The following is a 20,531-nucleotide window of genomic DNA, read 5'->3' as shown; positions in this document are numbered from 1 at the left end:
CCAAAATTCCTTGACCCCACCTTAACAGTTATGGTAGTTATCTCTCTACAAATAAGAATCTTCTTCTTGTGTCATCAAATCTTCTTGGAAGTGGTTATTGTCAAATCAAAATCCTTCTCTCCATCTAATCCCTTGATTTAAGGCAACAACTTTTCAGTTTTAGATTTCAAAAGTTAAAAGGGTTCAAATAGCCCTTGATTCTGAGACCATTGGAGCGGCCCTGGGCTTCAAGGATGAAGGACCGCGAGCGTATATGGTAGACAAATGGGATACACAAGTCGGCGTTTCATACAAAGCAGTTCTTCAGCACATCTACGAGAATCTTTCTGGCTTGCATGGAACGATTCCAACCCACAAGGCTCTAGGACCAGTCAACTCTCTGCTTCACCGAATCATCACCCATATTTTGACTCCCCAAAGCGGCTCACATAACCGAGTAACATTTTCTGACTGTCTCATATTATTTGCTTTGGTTACCTCTACTCCTATATCTTTTGGCTATATTATGATCAGGCATATGTGGGATTCTGTTAGAAGCACCAAAAAGGCTAACCTGCCTTATGGTATATTTTTAACAAGAATTTTTGAATACTTTAAAGTTGATCTGTTGAATGAGGCAGTAGAGAACAAAGTTTCCTCAATCCGAGGAGGAGGAGCGACTAAGGGAACCAAAGGGGGCAAATCTGTGGCATCAGACAGTGACCATGAGACTCAGCCAGAGTCTTCCAAAACAGTCAAATCCATCAAAAAAATTTTGGGTGAATTCTCAAACATGGCAGACATGATGATTCAATCTCACAAAGAGGCTCGCAAGGAAGCCTCTGAGAGCGAGAAAGCTTGGAGAAATTGCAAAGAAAGGGTCGGCCTGATGTTAGCAACTCTTAAGGAGGATCTGGGCGATAATAGTGAAGAAGGCGCTGAGGACTCTGCTTTTCATCTATCAGATGATTGATGACTGTTGTTTTATGTTATTTGATATTGGCATGATTAGGCTCAATCTTTCTTTTGTAGTAGCATGACTTGATACTCACTGCTTCTTGACACTTTGACTTATTTGGCATCTTATGAGTATTTTGTTATATTGCCAATGCTTTCTTGCTGCAGGTACATAATGCCCCTTTGATGACAAAAGGGGGAGAAAAGCTGAAAATTGAAATATGAAAAACAGGGGAGGAGAAAATAGAAAACAGGGGATGAAATTTTCTGTTGAAAATTCATGATCACCCTTGTTATATTTGGTACTTGATGATAGCTTGATGATAATATTGAAACTGCATTGTGTTTGCTGATATTGTTTAATAATGATTTGACAATGCTTTTGAAGACTAGTTGATAATTAACCATGATGAATATATATGCATGATTAAAACTCAGTTTCATCTTGGTTAATATGCTTAATTTTTTTGGCAGTTCCTTTAAACTATGGAAAACATAAAAACTGCCATATTTTGACCATATGTGCCTCAAACATTTTTCTTACCATAATAATGCCCTGATGTCTTGTTTAGAAAAATATTTGAATAAACTTTCTTGTTGATTGGTGTGTTGTTGATTGGTGTGTGTAAAAGTTTGAGCAGTAAATCAGTTTATGATATCAAATAAGTTTTTGATTATCAATTTAAAACTGCTCATAAATCAAGCATTTAGCATCACATAATATGCTAAATAACATTATTTGTGAAGCTTGATTAAAATGTTACAGGTTAGTGCTTCCCTTGGTAAAATAAGCATACATCAAGGGGGAGCTATGTGACATTTAGCAAGGGGGAGAAATTCAAATTCAAAGGGAGTATTCTTTACTCAATCCTTAAATTTCTTTCTATTTCAATTTTAATAATGTTTGTCATCAAGGGGGAGATTGATGAGTTTGGAAAACTCCTATTTAATTTTGATGATGAACAAACATTATTGAAATATTGAATTACAAAATTATTAATTTGATCTTAATTCATATTTGCTTAATTAATAATTTTGTTGTGCAGATTCTGTGTTAGGCCGAAAATGAAATTCTGGTCTAAGCCCAATTGTGCAAAATAATCAGCCTTGCTACATGTTTTCTTTTATGTGGCTGATTTGTTATATTAATGGGTCAAGCTCAATGTTATTGCAACCAAGCCCATATTTAATTTTGATGAAAGTTTTCTATGCTTGATCCGAAAAATATACATCAGGAAAGCAAATGTTACTAATTGGGTCAGAATAAAACTCAATGTTACAAAGCTCAATCTTATTGTTGGTAAATGTTTCCAAACTTGGTCCGAAACCAAGAAGAAGAGAAAGCAAAAATGCTTTCAACGGATCCAAGCACTTCACCATGAGATGGATTCCAAAATTCATTACGTTGTCATTTAATGCATGGGAACTATGAGAGAGAAAGTTGCAGCTGAATTGATTGATGGCCATAGTGCTACACGCCACTCTAAGCTAGGGAAGTAAAAGCAACTTTTACCGACTAATTGGTTTATTACATTTGAATTACTTTTCTTTCAAGTTGTTTATTCTCTCTCATCTCTTTCTTCTTTTTCGGTCAATATCCAGAAAATAAAGGAAGCCATGGAAGCTACATGGAGCTACCGAAATGAAGTTGCATGCATCAAGACCATCAAGCTAATGATGGCAAGAAAATATACTAAAATAAAAATGAGCTGTGGCTGAGATATTCACCAAATATGGTTAGATTTGGTGAAGTAATCTTGAGCTCTTCAAGCTCAAAAAGGGAAGATGAAGATTCGGCCGGCAAGGGAGATTCTTGAAGCATGGCTTGTCTTTGATTCTGCTCAACCACCACAGGAAGTAGCTAGAGTGGCGAAGTGATGGTTGAGGCAGAGATTGAAGCAGATGAAGTCATTATCATCATGAAGCATCAAGGGCCAGAAATCCATCTTGGAGAGCAAGCCAATGATGGAGAGCTCGGATTGATGAAGGGTGATGATCAAGAAAGGACTAGAGGTAATTGCATGTTGGGTTTTGCATGGTTATCTCTTCTCTCTCTATGTGGCCGAACCGGTTCTGTTTTGTTGAAGGAGGAAGAAGTTGGTTTGGGTGTTGACTTCAAGTGTGGAGGCTTCCCTCTTCTTTAAAAAGAGAGAACAGCCACTGTTTGGAGCAAGGAGAAAATTTGAGAGTGCAAGGCACAGTGTTCTCAGAGCTACCTGAGCTAACAGTTTTCTCTTCTCCTTCAATGTATTATGTTTAATTTTGTCATGTCTTGAGTCTCATGGAAAAAGGCAAACAGTGAAGTTTGTATGAAAAAGCCATAGAGCGGAAAAAGGCAGAGAGTGCAAAATTAAAAGAAAAAGCCATAGATGTCTTAGAGTTCCTTTGTTCATCTATGTTGTGTTTCATGATTCTGTGGGAATCTCCTTGTAAGTTGGGTTAGCACTTTACAGTTTGTAATCAGATTGATTATAGTGAAATTTCATCATGTTTGTGATGGAGACTGGATGTAGGCTGCACTGCACTTAGCAGCTGAACCAGGATATATCTGGGTGTAATCTTCTACTCTTCTCTTCTACATTTCTGTTTCTACTGCACAGGAGCAAAAACCAAAATTATCTCGTGCCAAGTGACGAGACAAAAAGAAAAGTCTCGTGGCTAGGGACGAGACAAAAGAAAAAGTCTCGTGTAAAGTGATGAGCAAAAACCAGAAAAGTCTCCTGTAAGTTCAACAAGGGTTATCAATTGAAAAAGGGGGCTAAGATTCAACCCCCCTTCTCTTAGCCACTGAAACCATCAAATATTGTTTAGAGATTGATTAGATAATATGCATACTACTGTTAAATTTGAAGTATTTTATATTAAAAATATTTTTTTGATAATTTATATATAATTATTCAACAAAAATATAATACAAATTGGATTATAGATTATTATTTTTAGGATTTTGAATTCATTTATTTAAAAAAACTATAAATTTTTTATATTAGAGTTGTACAAAACAAAAAAGTTAGGAAAAATGAATTCGAATGGAAACACCAAAAATATAATATGAAATTATGAATTAACTTTAGTGTCATTCCCCCATTGTACCTAGTAAGGAGATGTTGTGCTAAATTTAAATTTACTTGGAGCAGTTTTTAACAATTTTGTATGAGAGATTAAGAAATGAAGTAATAGTAATAAGAGTTGTATGCAACATGATTTGTAAATAAACCAAATAGTGTAGTAGTAAGAGTCTTATACAATATGTATAAGTAAGCCAAATAATGCGGAATTTGAATATTTATAACCGGAACTTCTTATAATTATGATTATTAATGACACTTTGTTTGTATATATTTATTGTATTTAATTAGTAATTTATGCTTCTGTTGAATAAGATTTTTTTTTTAAATTTTTTTCTTAAAGATGATTGGTTAATTCTCGAGTTAAACTTTAAATTGGTCCCTGAAATTGTACTCGAACTTCAAAATGGTCCCTGCAGTTAATAGTTATCAAAAAGCCACTGCAAAATTGTACACTTGGTTCTAGAGAAGTAGAAGAAGCACTTCCATAGTTGGAGCTATTGAGCTTGTAAAGGATCCATCTCATATTTTCCTTTGGACATATTTGATGAGTAGGTTCTTTAATTTTATTTACACCAGAACTTAATTGGTTCTTCAGAGGTAGAAAAAGCGCACTTCTATAGTTGGAGGAGCTATTGAACTTGTAAAGAACATCTCATATTTCTGTCGGACTCCTATTTGATGAGTAGGTTTTTTTTAACTCTGTTTTGCATCAGAGATTAAAGTGGGAATGTATTACAGAATGCAGTAGAAGAAAATTGAGTATAGAATAATTTTTCATTTTCTACAATGCATCACATAATGCTCCAAAAGATAATATTTATGGTTGTCATTATTGGTCAAGTAAATTACTAAATTTATCATTTTATGTACTTTTATCAGAATATGAAAAATTAGAAAATGGAACTTTTCACATAAATTTTTATATAAATCAGCAGAATATCACAAAAAAGTTGGATTTAATTTATGTGCACTTGTAAATCAGTTGACGCAGATATTTAATCAGACACCAGAAGATATTTAGTAACAAAAGTGATTATGTTTTGCACCCATTACTTGAAAAGACATTCAAAAGGTGACAAGAATGAATTTAATTAAATAATAATAGAAATAAGTTTACACTTAAAGTTAAATCGTTCGATCTAGTGCATTGTATCTTTCTCTGGATGTAAATTTGGCCATGCAATCCAGCAGATAACTACCACCTTTTCCTTACCAATTGATGAAAACTTTAGTTGAGTGCAACTACAGCCACATCTTGTGAACATGTCAATATAATAAATCTATTCTTAATATATAAAAGTAGGTACATAGGTTTACCCACATTGCTTCTAAGTTATTTCTCTTCTTCTACTAACGCCATGTCAGCACCAACGCTTACTTGGCAAAATTTTAGAATCCACCACTCAAATCTTGCCAAATTAACTTTTATTTTCACATAAAAAAAAAACACAAAAAACAACTAAAAAACACAATAAAAACCAACAAATTAACTTTTTCTAAATCAATCCTTATTTCTAAAACAACAAAAACACAAATTAACATTTACCCCAACAAAAAGCTCTCAAAACCAAAGAGCTTATTACCTTTCACAAACCCTCACCCTCTTAGTACCTCTCCGTACCGAGATCCTATTTCCTCCATCCTCTTCCGGTCCCATTCTATTTCCTCCATCCTCTTCTGGTCCATGAGCCATTGTTTTTTCCTCAAAACAAATTATACATCGCGATGTCCATCTCCGGCGGAGCCGCATTGTATAAATTGCAGAAACCATAGCAAACTCCATTCCTCCTCTTGCGGATTTCTTGCCAGAGCTCGATTCTGGGTCTCAGACCAACGTCACCATTCGGCGCCGCCAACGTAGGAAATTTGTCTCAGGTATCTTCCTAAAGATTTTCAACTTTATCGTTTACTCTTCTCATTGTTCAATATCATTTTCAATAGCCCTATTTATTTGTTATAAATAATAACATTTTAATTGTGAACTCATTACAAGTAGCACAAGTTTATGTATTCCTCTTTTGTAAACGGTTCTGTCCAACACTCACAACCAAAATTAATGTGCATTTAAAATTATTGCTCCCTATATACTATCAATTGCAATATTTCATCATCAAATTATAAATTATTATTATTGCTTCCACAATTTACTTAGAATGGATTATCATTCTTTGACTATGTCTTATTCTCTTTGTTGTACAATGATTTGCAGTGGTAATGACAGACCGGAAGAGTTAATACCCAAAATTGCTTGATGAAAATCAACCAATCACTATTTAGTAAAATATTTTAAAAAAATTAAAACAAAAAACTCTTATCTATTATTATTCAATTGAAACATCAAGTACTAATTAAATGCAATAAACATACATTAAAAGTGTCATAATAATAATAATTATAAAAAATTTCAGTTACAAATATTCAAATTCTACAACTTATACATATTAAGACTCTTACTACTCTTCATTTCTTAATCTCTTATACTAATTGTCAAAAATTCCTTAAATTTAATATAACATTTTTATATGTTTTTCATTCTCATTCATTTATTTTTTTCATTATTTACAAACAAAAAAACCGCAAGAAAAGCCAAAGTGTAGCCATTAATGCAAATTGAAAAATGAAAAAAAAATGCAATTTTGTATAACTTTAATATAAATAACCTATGTCTTTTTTAAAAATAAATAAATTCAAAATCTATTTATAATATGTTCTCTAAAATATTTTTAATATAACATTTATTAAAATATACTATATAGTATAAAACTATAAATAATCTACCTTTCGGCGCATTACGCGGGTCTCACTCTAGTTGTTACTAATAGGTGTTATTTTTTGTAAACAAATATGTACAAGATTACATAAGAAAGCCAATGGCAAACAAAAGATATAAAATTTATCACTTGATCAATCCAAATTATAAGAAAGAAGTACAAACAAGCTGCACAATCGAGTATGGTTTTTTACAAAAAAAGCTTCGTTTCTTCAGCTTGTGTTTGTCAAATTTCCTGCTTCCCTTATTCGCTGAGGTCTTTGTTAATGTGATTCTTCTGCAGTTTATAGAGTTAATGCAGATAGCATTTTATATGCCTTAGACAAATACATTGAAAATCCTACCTGCTGTTATTGCAGATTTCAATTAGAAGTGATGCTGCTATCAACATAGACACCCGAGGCAGAGCCTTGCACCTATAAGATAACAAACCTCAATGGCAATGATGTAGATTGCAAACAGCAAAATTAACATTGTTGTACTCTTTCACTTTCAGTTCAATAAATTTAAATCACATGCTAAAAAAAATTAACAAATAAGAATTTCATTTGAAATTCCATTAAGAAAAGTAAAAATTCTAGAACTATAATGTGTAAAAGTAGCTTGATGTAAAAATAATAATAATAATATAATAAAAAAATGAAATGGTCTTACTTTGGTAAAATCATCCAACAATATTCTTATTTAGATTATTGTTTTCCCTGTAAAAATTTGGACATTGTAAGATACATTTTGGACACTATGAGAGTGTGGTAACAAATTCAAATATAAGGGCATCTTCATTATCCCATGCAATAATTTAATTTATAATCAAAATAGTCATATTCTGTAATCTAATACTAAATCATTGTATAATTGCGTGATTTTGGTAAATTGAGGGAAAACAACAAATATTTGGTTAAACAAGTATAAAGCAGTTTACTGTATGTATAGCTAATAATACAATTAAGGACCATTCACATTTGGTTTTCTCATCAGTTGGTGGAGGATGGTCCCATGACGTTAAACATCAAACTTATCATTTCAATACATTTGGATTCCATTTAGAAAATAAAAGTATCTTATCGAGAAAAAAAAAAAGTAAGAAAAGAGTGAAAGAATGTGATGCAAAAACAAAAAAGAATTTCTGCTTCAACAGTTCAACTCAATAATTGAAGCAAAGATCACCATATTGGGTATTGGATGCTGTAGTGGGTCATAAACTTTTTGAAAGCACTGAAACATGTCACTGCCTTGGAGGAAGAAACAAAGAAGCATATGTGAACTTGTCCCCAGTACCAATAACAGTAAGCATTTCAAGAAAATATCACCACCACACCATATACTTGGCTATCTTACACTGCAAACTACAACTTCACTATTACCCTTCTGTTTTTGTCAATTCTGAGTTTTGAGTGCATACCACAAACCACTTCCCTTACCCTTTCATACTTTCTTGATCTTGTGAACATGGCTGCTGAACTTGTTGGAGGAGCTTTCCTCTCTTCTTTTCTCAATGTCCTTTTCGACAGGCTGTCTGATCCTGATTTCATCAACATGATGAGAGGAAAGAAGGTTGACCAGAAGCTGCTTCAAAGGTTGAAGACCATTCTGAATGTGGTTGAAGCTGTGCTGAATGATGCTGAGAAGAAACAGATCACTGACCCTGCTGTCAAGAGATGGCTCGAAGATCTCCAAGATGCTGTGTATGATGCTGATGACTTGTTGGATGAAGTCGCCACCAAAGCTGCCACTCAGAAGGATCCACCAGGTAACTTCCTGTCTCGCTTTCTCAATTCGCAAGATAGGGAGATGGTTAGTAGGATTGAAGAAATCATTGCTAGACTAGAAGATATTGCAAAACACAAAGATATCCTTCGGCTAGAAAAGATTGCAGCCAAGAACATGTCTGGGAGGATTCCATCAACCTCGCTGGTTAAAAAATCTGATATATTTGTTGGAAGGGACAAAGAAAGGGATGCCATAGTGAATTTGCTTTTAGATGATGCTTACAATGGTGAACTGTCCGTGATTCCCATCGTGGGCATGGGTGGGATAGGAAAAACTACTTTGGCTAAATTGGTTTATAATGATGACACAGTGCAACAAAAGTTTCATGTGAAGGCATGGGTTTGTGTTGGTGAGGAGGAATTTGATGTTCTGAAGGTCACAAAGGCGGTGATAGAGAAAACTTGCAGTGCTTGTTACTCAAATGATTTAGATACAGCTCAAAATCATTTGAAGAATGGGCTAACGGGGAAGAACTTCTTGGTTATTCTGGATGATGTCTGGAGCAGTAATCGTGAGCGTTGGGAAAGTTTTCTAACACCTTTTGAATGTGGAAGTGAGGGAGGCAAGATTCTTGTAACTACACGTCTTGATACAGTGGCTTCTGTGGTGAAAACTAAACATAATGAAGCTCACAATTTGAGTTTGTTGAATGAAGAACAATGCTGGTCAGTGTTTGCAAATCGTGCATGGGATCCTTCTGAATCTCGAGATTGTTCAACTTTAGAAGAAATTGGTAGAAAAATTGTTAAAAAATGTAAAGGGTTACCTTTGGCAGCTCAGGCCCTTGGAGGGTTATTGAGAGGGAAAGATAATGAAAAAGACTGGATTGATGTTTTGAATAGTGAATTCTGGGAACTCTCTGAGGAGGATAGTGGGATTCTTCCTGCATTGAGAATCAGTTATTACCACCTTCCTTCGTATTTAAAACGCTGCTTTGTTTATTGTTGTTTGTATCCGAAGGACTATGAATTTTATAGAGATGAATTGACATTATTGTGGATGGCAGAAGGTCTTTTGCTACAACCAAAGGGTGGAAACATTTTAAAAAATGTTGGTTATGAATATTTTGATGATTTGGTTTCAAGATCATTTTTTCAACGTTCCAACTCTGATGATAATACATTTGTGATGCACGACCTCATGCATGATTTAACAACATTTTATGGTGGAAAGTTCTTTTCTAGTATGCTTGAACACAAGACTGCAGCAAAGCATGATATGAAAACTCGCCACTTGTCATGTGCTCGCCGCAAGAATGATGATGATTCGCTTATGAAGATCATGGAAGCATGCAATAGGTTAAAACATGTGAGGACATTGATGCAAATCAATTTGCATAAAGGCGGCGTAATCCCAGAGGGAGATGGAGTAACCGTTCCTTGTGACTTACTAGAACAATTGAAGTGCTTACGAGTTTTGTCGTTTAATTTTTCTTCAGATGATGAAAACTTGATGCATAGTTCAATTGGCAAATTGATCCATTTGCGTTTTTTGGATCTTTCATTCACATCCATCGTGACTTTGCCCGAGTCTTTAAGTTGCTTGTACAATTTACAAACCTTGAAGTTGAGAGAGTGTAATAAACTTAAAAAGCTTCCTAGCAAGATGCAAAATCTTGTGAATTTGCGTCATCTTGATATTTCCGGCACTGATGATTTGGAAGAGATGCCAAAAAAGATGAGTGAATTAAAAGATTTGCAATTTTTAAGTTCCTATGTTGCGGGCAAACATGAAGAGAATGGGATTGGAGAATTGGGAGAGTTAGCACATCTTCATGGATCATTGAGTATTGAGAAATTAGAGAATGTTAAGAATAGTGGTGAAGCATCGAGTGCAAGAATGTATGAAAAAATACACCTGAATGCTTTAGATTTGAGTTGGACATCATTTGAAGAAAGTGAGGTTTGTGATTCCCAAACTGAAAAAGCTATTCTTGACAAATTATGTCCTCACAAAGACTTGAAGATGCTATTCATCTGGCGTTACAGAGGTACCATGTTTCCGGATTGGGTAGGGCAGTCTTCGTACCACAACATGACTGTGTTGATGCTGAGTGGATGCAGGAATTGTTGGATGGTTCCTTCACTTGGACAGTTACCCTCTCTGGAGAGGCTGATCATTGAAGAGTTCGAGAAGGTGAAGAAGATTGGTGGGTCATTCTATAAGGGTGATGGAACTCATCAGCATCAGGAGACACCCTTCCGATCCCTTAAATTTCTCATGATTCAAAGAATGCCTTGCTGGGAGGAATGGGAGTCATATGAATGTGATGATGATGATCATGCACCATTTCCGAAACTTGAAGAACTTTGGATAGAGGACTGTCCTAAGTTAAGAAGAGATTTGCCCACTTTCCTTCCGTCTTTGAAGCAACTCCGCATTCGAGGATGTGAGGAGCTTGGTTGTTATCTTCCAAGAGCTCCCATCTTACGCGAATTATTTATATTAGGCAAACAGAAAGCAAGAATGCGGGACCTACCACTTTCACTGCAAGTACTAGGAATCGGAGGAAAGCAGCTTGTGGAGGATGTGTTTGAGGCCATGACCCACACCCAACCAACCTCTCTCCGTTATTTAGAGATCTCAAATTGCTCATCAGCGGTGTCATTGCCAGGGGATGCTTTGCCCCCTTTGTTGAAACATTTGCGGATCAATAACTGCAAGAATGTAGAATTCCCAATGCAACACCAACAACATCACTCGCTAATGGAATTAAAAATAGACAACAGCTGTGATTCACTTACATCCTTCGCATTGCCAGCGTTCCCAAATCTCTGGTCTCTGACAATTGAAAGATGTGAAAATTTGACATCTCTGGAGGTGTCACAGTCACAGTCCCTCCGAGGATTATGGATTGAAGAATGCCCTAAGCTGGAGAACATAATAAGGCTGCCTGCCTCTTTATGGGAACTCAGAATCAGAGAATGTCCGTTGTTGGGTGAAGGCATAGAGAGGAAGGACCCCCACATTTGGCCATCCATTTCCCACATCCCCCGCATTCAACTTGATGGGAAATGGATTCGCAATGACTCAACATCTTAAAACAGGTAACTCTTTTGCTCTCTCTATCCCGAAGCCTCTTCACTTCATCTTCTCCAACATCATATTCATTCTCTCCTACATAATCTTACTTTTATTTTCCAGTTTTAAACTAATAGCTTATTCACCATTCAAGTTGATGGCAGGAGACAGTTTCCATGAGGACTCAACATCTTAAAGCAGGTAAAGCATTGTTTTTTGTCATCTATATTTCATTCTAAACCTTACAAATCCTCATTCAACATGCTTTCTCACAATGACAAGTTGACAACCCCCATCACATTCATTCAGTTCTATATTATAATAAAGCAAAACAGTGCATCAAGCTAAAACCTCTTTAAACATGTTACTCCCAAAAGGCCAAAAGAATAACAAGGGAGTAATGGACTAACCACTATCTATTCATTATGATTCACATTCTGTGTTTTTAAATTTTTATTGTTAGTTACAAAAATAACATGAAATTTCCAACTAGCAGTTCAACACTCAGGTTTCTTAGCATTTCATAGTTTTCATTAATGTCCTCAACTATGGCTACTACTCATTTATGTATAACTACCACCATCTATGTTTTGGCTGATGCAGAGAGTCCGTTTTCAAATGAAGGGGTAATTAATTTTTTCTTTTTTTCATTTTTTCCAATTTGATTACTGTGTAGCTATGCAGTATATTTCCTTCCAATAAGTGAGAATCTTAAGTTTCATTGAACCAGGATAATTTAATTCTAGTGCATGATGTAATAAATTTATCTCGAAATGCATGTATTTTATGGTGCTATATAGTTGCTGATAAAGATTTGATTCACATTATCATGTGGTCAGGTCAAACCAAGCAATGCATCATTACAAGATGTGTCAAGGGTGAAATACTTGCATGCATGTATAGGTGCCACACTTGATACCTTCAGCTATGAAATTTCTGTTGATACTTGAGACACATAAATATATACTTCTTCTGTTTCCTAATTTTCTATTTCAGGAACGGATCAAACATAAAGGGGCCATTCTAAGATTTATTTGACTTATTGGATGATTCAAATGTAAGCTATGGCCAATTATAGAGATATCCCAAACTCTCAGCAAAATGGTACAATTGGTTCTTGAGAGGCAGAGAAGAAGCATTTCTATAATTGGGGATATTGTTGCAGAAGTTTGGAACAGGGGAATTGCATGCTTGAGTAGTTGCTGGGATGTATAGTTTTTTTTTGAGTTTTTGTGATGTAAAGTGTTGGTTTGACGAATCTTGATGGCAATGCCGAAGGGATTCAACCACAACACTAGGCTTTATGTCTGTTATTTTGGATGTTAATAGGAAAATTTTATGTTATAAACTTCATTATTAACTCATCTATTCTTAATATATAAAAGTAGATACATAAGTTTACCCACATTACTTTGAAGCTATTTCTCTTCTTCTACTAACGCCATGTCAGCAACATTGCTTACTTGGCAAAATGTTAGAATCAACCACTCAAATCTTGCCAAATCAACTATTATTTCCAAATCAACAAAAAATAAAATATACAAAAAAAGAAAACTAAAAAATACAATACAATAAATTTGTAACGTACAAATACATTGAATCCATATTCCTATATTTATTATATTTTACCGTTATAAACAATTATAATCCCAACAATTAATTTATTAATTTTTATAAATAACAAATGTCATAATAATATTATTAATTATAATAAATTTTACGTTACAAGTATTCAAATTCTATACTATTTGAACTACTTATATAAGTCTCTTACCACTATTCTTTCAAATAACATCAAATTTAACACAAAAAAATTATTTCTGAATTAGACATCTCAAACTTATTCAATGGAGCATCATTCTTTCAAGGCAAAATGATTAGAAATCGAATAACTATCAAAGATCTAATAGCCATGCAACGAGAATCTGATGATCAGGTATGACAAAAAAAAACTCACAACATGCATCATACATTCATACTTACTCAAATACCGTATATCTAATGAATACATAAATTGAATATTAGAATAGGAAAAGATCTTCACAATTTTAGCAACTATTAACAAAATTGATGACAAATTTGTATGAAACTATGTTGAATGTGAAAAGTGTAACTCTATATAAAAAACAACTACATTTGTGGCACATGTAATCAAACACCACAATATCCAACAATAAGGTAACTCTATATACTTTTCATAATTCTATCTATCAAATTATTAGTTACTAATCCAATATTTATTTTAGATTCAGAATTCAATTAAAGGTTTCAGATTAAAGTGCTACAATAATTTTTGTACTATTTGATGGCGAAGCAAAAAAAAAATTATTGGGCACAATTGCTTCAAATCTAATGACACTCTGGAAAAGTAATGGCATTGAAGTACCACTCCATCAAGAGATTAAGAAGAAATAAAACCATACAAATTCAAGACATTTCTTCAGAAGAAGAACATACATGCAAAGATGGAACAAACAACACAATAGAAAGTGCATCCAACTCAACAATTCATAAAGAACATGCCTTCACAAGAATCTACTACAGAAAGAAGAAAGTAACAACTCTAACAACAACCAATAAAAAAAAAGGAAGACGAGCGCTACATAAGAAGACTAAGTCCATCAACTAAAATTGATGAGTTTGGAAAACTCTAATTTAATTTTGATGATGAACAAATATTATTGAAATAATTAATTACAAAATTATTAATTTGATTTTCATTTAACATATGTTAATTAATAATTTTGTGATGCAGGTTTCTAATTGGGCCGAAAATAAAATTCTGATACAAGCCCAATTAAATAAAAAATTAAGCTTTGGTTTGATGCTAGAATATATGATGAGTATGGCTGAATTATTTATTGTGCTAATTGGGCCAGATTGAGTTATTATTATTACTACAAGCCCAAATGAATACTTTCCTATTTGCTCAATGCATGATCCAAAAATTCATCAGGAAAGCAAATGTTATTTCTGGGCCAGAAATTAAATGTTGTTGCAACTAAGCCCAATTTTACATTTGATAAAAGTTCCTCATGCATGATCCGGAACCAATGGAAAAAGGAAAGCAAAATTGCTTTCAACGGATCCAAGCATTTCACCATGTGATGGATTCCAAAATTCATTACATTGTCATTTATTGCATGGGAACTATGAGAGAGAAAACAAGACACTTGATTTGATTGTAGCACTTATGGCTACACGCTACTCAGCAAGGAAAGAATCATTTCATTTAATCTCATTCTCTTTCCTAATTCAATACTTTTCAAACTTCTCTCTTCTCTCTCTATTTGCTTCTCTTCTTCGGTTATTACACAGGAAACAATGGATGCCATGGAAGCTACATGAAGCTACCGAAGTGAAGGAAGAGCAAGTCTAAAGACCATCACAATGATGGCAAGAAAACATAACAAAACAAAAGTGTGTTGTGGCTGAGATTTTCACCAAATATGGTTAGATTTGGTGAGGTAGTCTCGAGCTCTTCATGCTCAAAAAGGAAGAAGAAGATTCGGCCAGCAAGGAGGAAACTCTTGGACGTGTGACTTGTCTTTGATTCTGCTCAACCACCACAGGAAGTAGCTAGAGTGGCGAAGTGATGGTAGAGGCAGAGATTGAAGCAGATGAAGTCATCATCATCATGAAGCATCAAGGGCCAGAAATCCATCTTGGAGAGCAAGCCAAGGATGGAGAGCTCGGATTGATGAAGAGTGGTGACCAAGAAAGGACTAGAGGTAATTGCATGTTGGGTTTTGCATGGTTATCTCTTCTCTCTCTATGTGGCCGAACCGGTTTTGTTTCTTGAAGAATAAGAAGTTGGCTTAGGTTTTGGCTTCAAGTGTGGAGGCTTCTTTCTTCTATAAAAAGGGAGAATAGCCACTGTTTGGAGCAAGGAGTTAGAAGTAAGCAGTGAGAGTGCAAGGCATAGGATTCTCAGAGCTACCTAAGCTTACAGATTTTCTTCTCCTTCAATGTATTCTGTTTAGTATTTTTCTGTTTAATTTTATCATGTCTTGAGTCTCATGGAAAAAGGCAAACAGTGAGGTTTGTATGAAAAAGCCATAGAGCGGAAAAAGTCAGAGAGTGCAAAATTAAAAGAAAAAGTCATAGATGTCCTTAGAGTTCCTTTGTTCATCTATGTTGTGTTTCATGATTCTGTGGGAATCCCCTTGTAAGTTGGGTTAGCACTTTACAGTCTGTAATCAGGAAGATTATAGTGAAATTCCATCATGGTTGTGATGGAGACTGAATGTAGGCTGCACTGCACTTAGCAGCCGAACCAGGATATATCTGGGTGTAATTTTCTCTCTTCTCTACTCCATTTCTGTTTCTACTGCACAGGGGCTAAAACTGAAAATTATCTAATGCCAAGTGACGAGACAAAAAGAAAAGTCTCGTGCCAACTGACGAGATAAAAATAAAAGTCTCGTGGCTTGGGACGAGACAAAAATCCAGAAGTCTCCTAGAAGTTATTTCAAAGGCCAGCAAGTGTTACAAAGCAAAAAAGGGGGCTAAGATTCAACCCCCCTTCTCTTAGCCACTGAAACCATCAATTGGTATCAGAGCTTGGTCTCAAAGAGATCAAGCTTTGCAGCTTGGAGCAAAGATCCTCATGGCAGAAAATAGTGGCTCAAATGTGGTGTCCTATAATTTGACCGAAGGACAATCAAGCAATAGACCTCCTCTGTTCAATGGGAAAAATTATACCTATTGGAAGGAGAGGATGAAGATATTCGTACAAGCAGTGGATTACAGACTTTGGAAGATCATCCTGGAAGAGCCTCAATATCCAACTGTTACAAGTGCCGAAGGAGTTGTTTCTCTTAAACCTGAAGCAAGTTGGACGGATGAAGATAGAAAAAAGGTGGAGCTCAACGCCAAGGCCATCAATCTGCTCAACTGTGCTATCAGCTTTGAGGAGTACCGACGGGTATCACGTTGCACAACAGCAAAGGAAATCTGGGATAAACTCCTAGTCACTCATGAAGGAACAACCATTGTGAAAAAGACCAGGATTGATATGTTAAACAGAGAATACGAAATGTTTGCAATGAAGGAAGGAGAATCCCTTGATGAGATGTTTGAACGCTTCAACACCATTATTGTTGGCTTGGATGCTATGGGAATCAAGTATCCTGAATCTGTGCTAGTGAGAAGAGTGTTGAGATGTCTCACAAAAGAGTGGAAAACAAAAGCTTTAATTATCTCTGAGAGTAGTGGTCTTGACTCTATGACCTATGATGATTTGAGAGGAAATTTACTTGCTTTTAAAAACACCTACTTAAAAAAAGATTCAAAAAAGAAAGGAATAGCTTTTTCTTCTGTCACTAACCCTCTGGATGATGAATCCAGTGATAACTCATCTGAAAATGAATTTGTGTTGTTTGCAAAAAATTCAGGAAAATGATGAAGCTCAAAGGCAAAGGCAGCAGCTCAAGGAAAATGAAGAAAGACCTTAGCAAAGTAACTTGTTACAACTACAAGGAAATGGGGGCATTTCAAATCTGATTGTCCCAAGTTAAAGAAGGAAGAGAAGCCAAAAAGAGGAAAGAAGAAGGGACTGATGGCTTCATGGGAAGATTTGGAAAATGACTCGGATGATGATGATGAGAAATCCAAGACCAAGTCACAACCTTGTCTCATGGCAGATCACATAGATCAGGTAGTCTTTCATAACCCTAACACTGAAGATCTTCATCTTATGATAGACCACCTTTCTAAAAAAATAAGATGTTTTCTGCTGGAAAATCAAGAACTTGAACAACAAATCACCATTCTTAAAGCTGAAAATAGTTTTCTTAAAGAGAAAGTGAGAGAGGCCGAAACTGCTTGTGATCTTGTTGAGGAAAATAAGCAGTTAAGAGCCCAAATTAAGAGCTGTGAAAGTAATCATTCCGTTCTTGCATATGTAGATTGTTTTAAGCAAAATGAAGAGTTGTTTAAAGAGGTTAAAAGGCTTAAGGAAGACTTAGCCAAGTTCACCCAAAGTTCTGAAAATCTGAATCAAATCTTGGCTAGTCAAAAACCTCTTTATGACAAGGCTGGGTTGGGGTTTTATAAATCTGAAAAATCTCATTTTGAAAACATTGCTTTATCTTCAAATGATATAAGGTATCAAGACCCCACCTACTTTAACAAAACAGCAACTCCAAGATTTTGTAGGCTATGCAATCGAAATGGACACTTTCCTATTCAATGCTTCTTTGGTGAAAGAATGATTGGTGATAAAGTTTGTAAAGTTGTTTTTGATTACATGGCTTAGGACATAAGAGATGGTTTAACGTGAAAGGATCCAAGAAAATTTGGATACCTAAGGTCACTTAAGCTTATTTTGTAGGTGTGCCTAGCATCCAAACGGAAAGGAAATATGTGGTATATGGACAGCGGATACTCTAGGCATATGACCAGAAAGAGAACCTTCATAAAGCTTGATGAATATGATGGAGGACTTGTCACTTTGGTAATGATGCGAAAGGAAAAATAGTGGCTATTGGGAAAGTTGGTAAAAACTTTTCTTCTTGTATAAATGATGTTCTTCTTGTGAATGGCTTGAAACATAATTTACTTAGTGTTAGTCAACTGTGTGATTTAGGTTTTGAGGTTATTTTTAGGAAGTTTGTTTGTTTAGTTGTTTGTGAGAAAACAGGGGATATTTTATTTGAAGCTAAAAGATGCAATAATATGTATGGATTGACTCTTGAGGACCTAAAAGAACAAAATGTAACATGCTTTACATCTCTTGAATCTAAAAAGTGGCTATGGCATAGAAAGTTGGGTCATGCAAGCATGTACCAAATTTCTAAGCTAGTTAAGAAAAATCTGGTTAGAGGAATTCCAAACATCAAATTTGATAAGGATCTTACTTGTGATGCTTGCCAATTGGGCAAACAAGTAAAATCCTCTTTTAAACCTAAAGATGGAATCTCAACCAAAAGGCCATTAGAGATGTTACATATTGATCTTTTTGGACCAACAAGAACTCAAAGTTTAGGAGGTAAACACTATGGTCTTGTAGTGGTAGATGATTACTCTAGATTTGGCTGGGTACTTTTCCTTGCTCATAAAAATGATGCTTTCCATGCCTTTTCCACTCTTTGCAAGAAAATTCAAAATGAAAAGAATTTAAAAATTTCTCATTTAAGAAGTGATCATGGAAGAGAATTTGAAAACCAAGATTTTGAAAAATTCTACGATGACTTAGGAATTTCTCATAACTTTTCATGCCCTAGAACCCCCCAACAAAATGGGGTGGTTGAAAGAAGGAATAGAAGCCTTCAAGAAATGACTAGGGCTATGCTTTGTGAGAATGAGATTCCTAAATTTTTATGGGCTGAAGCTGTGAATACAGCTTGTTATATTTTGAATAGGACAATCATTAGAAAAGGGTTAAAGAAAACCCCTTATGAGTTATGGAAAGGAACCCCTCCAAATCTTAAGTACTTTCATGTTTTTGGATGCAAATGCTTTGTACTTAACAATAAAGAAAACCTTGAAAAGTTTGATCCAAAATCTTATGAAGGAATGTTTGTTGGATATTCCACCACAAGCAAGGCCTATAGAGTTTATCTCAAAGAGCATAGAACCATAGAGGAATCCATACATGTTACTTTTTGTGATTCTAACTTAATTCCCAGTACTATGATAGATAATGATTCAGATGGTGAAGAAGCTGGAACAAGTAAAGAAAATCCCAAATCTGTTCAACATGAGGAATCTGTCAGCCCAGTTTTGTCTCATCAGATTGGAGGAGACATTTCCGTTTTGTCTCCTGAGCAGGCACGAGAAACTGAAACAGTGAGACAACCAGAAGTTCATCAAAGCTCAACACCTGTCCGAAATCCTAGAGAATGAAAGTCTATGAGGGGTTATCCTCATGACTTCATCATTGGTGACCCCTCTCAAGGTGTAACAACAAGATCCTCCACCAAAAGGCAAACCGAACCTAGCAACTTTGCTCTCTTGTCACAAATGGAGCCCAACAATGTCAAACAAGCTCTTGAAGATCCATCTTGGGTCAAGGCCATGCAAGAGGAGCTTGCTCAATTTGACAAGAATGAGGTTTGGACACTAGTACCTCATCCGGATGGTAAGAAGGTAACGGGTACTAAGTGGGTTTTTAAAAATAAACTTGGTGAGGATGGACAAGTTGTTCGTAACAAGGCTAGATTAGTGGCCCAAGGTTACGATCAAGAAGAAGGTATAGATTTTGATGAGTCTTTTGCTCTGGTAGCTAGAATGGAAGCAATTAGGCTGCTTCTTGCCTATGCTGCCCATAAGGGATTCAAAATGTTTCAAATGGATGTTAAATGTGCTTTCCTTAATGGCTTTATTGATAGAGAAGTGTATGTGGCTCAACCCCCGGGTTTTGAGGATAAAGAGTTTCCAAATCATGTTTTCAAACTAACTAAGGCTCTTTATGGTCTTAGATAAGCTCCAAGGGCTTGGTATGAAAGGCTTAGTGCCTTCTTGTTGGAAAATCAATTTCAAAGGGGTATCTAATGATGATATACTCCTTGTTTAAGTTTATGTTGATGACATTGTATTTGGATCGGCCAATGTATCCTTGTGTGAAGAGTTTGGAAAACTCATGACTAGTGAGTTTGAAATGAGTTTAATGGGAGAGCTAACCTTCTTTCTTGGCCTCCAAATCAAACAAACTCCTAGTGGTACTTTTATTCACCAAGGAAAGTATGCAAAAGAACTTATCAAAAAGTTTGGCCTAGAAAATTCCAAACCAATGGGTACACCAATGCATCCTAATACAAAACTTGAAAAGGATGATGATGGCCAAGATGTGGATGAAACAAGGTATAGAGGAATGATAGGTTCACTCATGTATCTTACCTCCTCTAGACCGGATATTGTTCAAAGTGTGGGTGTATGCTCAAGGTTTCAATCTCACCCAAAAGAATCCCATCTTACGGCTGTTAAACGCATCATTAGATACATTAAGGGAACTTGTGATT

The 20,531-nt window shown here is 35.3% G+C and overlaps 1 protein-coding gene across 7 annotated transcripts; it reads left to right on the top strand.

Annotated features, from left to right (window-relative positions):
- Nucleotides 1-7,731: 7,731 nt before the first annotated feature.
- Nucleotides 7,732-12,985, top strand: LOC112728531 (putative disease resistance RPP13-like protein 1). Of its 7 annotated transcripts, none has more exons than XR_003166274.3 (4): nt 7,732-11,594; nt 11,723-11,769; nt 12,408-12,471; nt 12,565-12,985. XR_003166274.3 is itself a non-coding variant. In XM_029290896.2 (3 exons), the coding sequence occupies exon 1, from the start codon at nt 8,227-8,229 to the stop codon at nt 11,587-11,589; it is 3,363 nt and encodes a 1,120-aa protein (XP_029146729.1). In that variant the 5' UTR covers nt 7,745-8,226; the 3' UTR covers nt 11,590-11,594; nt 11,733-11,769; nt 12,565-12,985. The 7 variants fall into 7 exon arrangements, 2 of the variants coding, with proteins under 2 accessions (XP_029146729.1, XP_072066295.1); XR_003812786.2 differs by having other exon boundaries at nt 7,745-11,594; nt 11,733-11,769; XR_003812785.2 differs by having other exon boundaries at nt 7,745-11,594; nt 11,692-11,769.
- The last annotated feature ends 7,546 nt before the right edge of the window (nt 12,986-20,531 follow it).

This window comes from Arachis hypogaea, chromosome 12, assembly GCF_003086295.3.
Source record: "Arachis hypogaea cultivar Tifrunner chromosome 12, arahy.Tifrunner.gnm2.J5K5, whole genome shotgun sequence".
Classification (NCBI taxonomy): Eukaryota; Viridiplantae; Streptophyta; class Magnoliopsida; order Fabales; family Fabaceae; genus Arachis; species Arachis hypogaea.
The sequence above is the reverse complement of the archived record's forward strand: the minus strand, read 5'-3'. Positions and strand labels throughout refer to the sequence as shown.

Bases quoted from the DNA above. Each gene is read 5' to 3' on its own strand.
- LOC112728531 (XM_029290896.2), top strand. From the start codon at position 8,227: ATGGCTGCTGAACTTGTTGGAGGAGCTTTCCTCTCTTCTTTTCTCAAT.